The sequence below is a fragment of the Oratosquilla oratoria genome, chromosome 2 (assembly GCF_046742065.1).
Source record: "Oratosquilla oratoria isolate Oo_2021 chromosome 2, ASM4674206v1, whole genome shotgun sequence".
Classification (NCBI taxonomy): domain Eukaryota; kingdom Metazoa; phylum Arthropoda; class Malacostraca; order Stomatopoda; family Squillidae; genus Oratosquilla; species Oratosquilla oratoria.
The window spans coordinates 34,083,143-34,086,195 of record NC_134778.1 but is presented as its reverse complement, the minus strand read 5'-3'; the positions used below and the strand labels follow the sequence as shown (position 1 = coordinate 34,086,195).

General features: G+C 40.2%; 1 protein-coding gene across 1 annotated transcript; it reads right to left on the bottom strand.

Moving 5' to 3' along the window:
• Positions 1 to 1,437: 1,437 nt before the first annotated feature.
• LOC143038042 (actin-2, muscle-specific-like) lies at positions 1,438 to 2,618 on the bottom strand. Its single transcript, XM_076206908.1, has one exon. The coding sequence runs from the start codon at positions 2,593 to 2,595 to the stop codon at positions 1,465 to 1,467; it is 1,131 nt and encodes a 376-aa protein (XP_076063023.1). The 5' UTR covers positions 2,596 to 2,618; the 3' UTR covers positions 1,438 to 1,464.
• Between the last annotated feature and the right edge of the window lie 435 nt (positions 2,619 to 3,053).

The following is a 3,053-nucleotide window of genomic DNA, read 5'->3' as shown; positions in this document are numbered from 1 at the left end:
AACGTAATACATGACTCAAATAGTACTTTCCTTTTTCGATATTCCATTTACGAATACGAAACTAGAATTTTTGTGTTAACCTTTGGAAGGTACAGTATGAATGAGCCAATATGATTTTCATGTACTTTAGACTTATCAGCTGATTTTATTTCTAATTACCCTTTCCCTAGTCGTCTTTCTTATATGGTTGGCTTTTTTCAACAACTCATTGTTTTTCAAGCAATTTTGAACAATATTGATTCGGAGGTCACTTCTAATTAAATGTAATATAACTACAAGCACTTTCAGTGGACATGTTTTGAAATACTTCCTGCATTTCTCTCAATTTTATCTAGCCTTTATATCAAATATATGCACTGAAGCTCTTGTACTCAGTAAAATGCGATTTTCTAAAATCAGGTGTTATAGGCAAATGCCTATTTAGAAAAAAAAATCAGATTAAACCAAATTAAGATTATTGTCACTAGATGTAATGGTTTTGCCAAATTTTATATCAATTATCATATTTTGCTATCAAGTAGAAGAAAATATTATTACTTTCTGTCGTATGTTCTATTTACTATTTTTGCTTGTCTCCATCTTTCCCCATTTTGCGGAAGTTATTTTCGCGAGAAATTTTGTTGGCCTTTATCACATTTTTCTGCCTTCTGCCAGGCTCAGTGTTTTTCAAAACCCTACTATATATGTTCCTTAAAGTTTATCGAATGTTTAAAAAAAGCATAGAAATACTGTATAAGAAATGGACCAAGAAACACCGCCCCACAAAGTAGGCATGTTTTAGGCGAATGAAAATATGTTACAAGAGACGAGTGATTTATATCTCCTTGGTGAAAAAAATGGGAGTTAAAAAACATGTGAGAAAATTTAGCTATGAACTCCACTTTGTTGAAAAGCACTGAGTGAGGCGAAGCATCCCATATGTAAATTGTTTCACCATGTAGTCCATTGTAAATGACAAAGAAGATCAGACCACTTTAAGTTGATACAGTATATGTTTCTTTGATCTCCCATTTCCCTTCCCTCCATACACACATTTACGTCTTTATTACTCTAGACATAAAAAGAATATATGAATGCTAAAACATTTTTACCCTCACCCAATTACGATTTCAATTCTCAATCCCATCAATCTCCTACAAATGATTGTATTTGTTAGTGTGGATCATGAAACTCTATTTTCGTGTTTATTATATAATGAGACGAAGAAAAACGTTCTTATGTAAGTTAAAATTAGTAAAAATCTGCAGTATAAATATATTGATAAATTCTCAAGAATCGATCTGTAGTATTGACGTCTTATGTTTCCAGAGATGGTTTAAAGAAAATACAAATAGAAAATTCGTGCATCTATTTGGAAGTTTACAAACAAGACGTTTGATCAATATTCTCAGCATCTTTTAGATCTTCTCGGTTTTTAGAAAAAACGAATGAGTAAGTTGATAGATATGTCAGCTATTCATTTGTTTAGAAACACTTGCGGTGGACAATGCCTGGGCCAGACTCGTCGTACTCCTCCTTGGTGATCCACATGGCCTGGAAGGTGGACAGGGAAGCAAGGATGGAGCCGCCGATCCAGACGGAGTATTTGCGCTCAGGGGGAGCGATGATCTTGATCTTGATGGTCGAGGGAGCCAAGCAAGTGATTTCCTTCTGCATGCGGTCAGCAATACCAGGGTACATGGTGGTGCCACCAGACAGAACGTTGTTGGCGTACAGGTCCTTCCTGATGTCAATGTCACACCTCATGATGGAGTTGAAGACGGTCTCGTGGATACCAACTGATTCCATACCCAGGAAGGAAGGCTGGAAGAGAGACTCGGGGCAGCGGAAACGCTCGTTGCCGATGGTGATGACCTGACCATCAGGAAGTTCATAGGACTTGTCCAGAGAGGCAGATGCAGCAGCCACGTTCATCTCACCCTCGAAGTCGAGAGCAACATAGCAAAGCTTCTCCTTAATGTCACGAACGATTTCACGTTCAGCCGTGGTGGTGAAGGAGTAACCACGCTCAGTCATGATCTTCGTCAGGTAAGCAGTAAGATCGCGACCAGCCAAGTCCAGACGAAGGATAGCATGAGGAAGACAGTAACCCTCGTACACAGGAACGGTGTGAGTAACACCATCACCCATGTCAAGGACAATCCCAGTAGTACGACCGGAGGCATAGAGAGACAGAACAGCTTGAATGGCCACATACATGGCGGGGCAGCTGAAAGTCTCAAACATGATCTGGGTCATCTTCTCACGGTTAGCTTTAGGATTGAGAGGGGCCTCAGTCAGGAGAACTGGGGACTCCTCAGGAGCAACTCGAAGCTCGTTGTAGAAAGAGTGATGCCAGATCTTCTCCATGTCGTCCCAGTTGGTGATGATGCCGTGCTCGATGGGGTACTTCAGAGTCATGATACCTCGCTTAGCCTGAGCCTCATCACCAACGTAGGCGTCCTTCTGACCCATACCAACCATCACACCGGGGTGACGAGGACGGCCAACGATGGAGGGAAATACAGCTCGAGGAGCGTCGTCACCGGCGAAGCCGGCCTTGACCATCCCGGAGCCATTGTCCACAACGAGCGCGCACTCTTCCTCGTCACACATGGTGGGGTCCTATTGCAAATGATCCTAACTGCGAAAGAGATTAATATAATTAATGTGTTTAGCAGTACAGTTACCTTTATTTACATTATTGTCGGCCATATGAATTTCTATGAATTTTATATATTCTATAGTGTAGAGATGGTCTTGTTTTGCGAGTGCATTCTCTTACTAAAGATCTGGTGAGTAGCGGTTGTGAACAGGGAAGAACTATGATAAAGTTAAAACAACTCAGAAACAGTGAGACGCAGTATTCTGTGAACTTCTGAAATAACTAATATTCTTATTTCTCTGAAGATAGGCAGCAAAATTTTGCATTTTAGTTATTTGATATATATTTTCCTGTGCACTTATTAAACAGAGATTATTGCTTAACTAGTTTCTCGCCGCCTTTACATCGATTGACGATGAGTGGAGTCCTTCAGTGTTTCGTCCTAAGAGCAATTCTATTCATAGGTCAT

Bases quoted from the DNA above. Each gene is read 5' to 3' on its own strand.
- LOC143038042 (XM_076206908.1), bottom strand. From the start codon at position 2,595: ATGTGTGACGAGGAAGAGTGCGCGCTCGTTGTGGACAATGGCTCCGGG.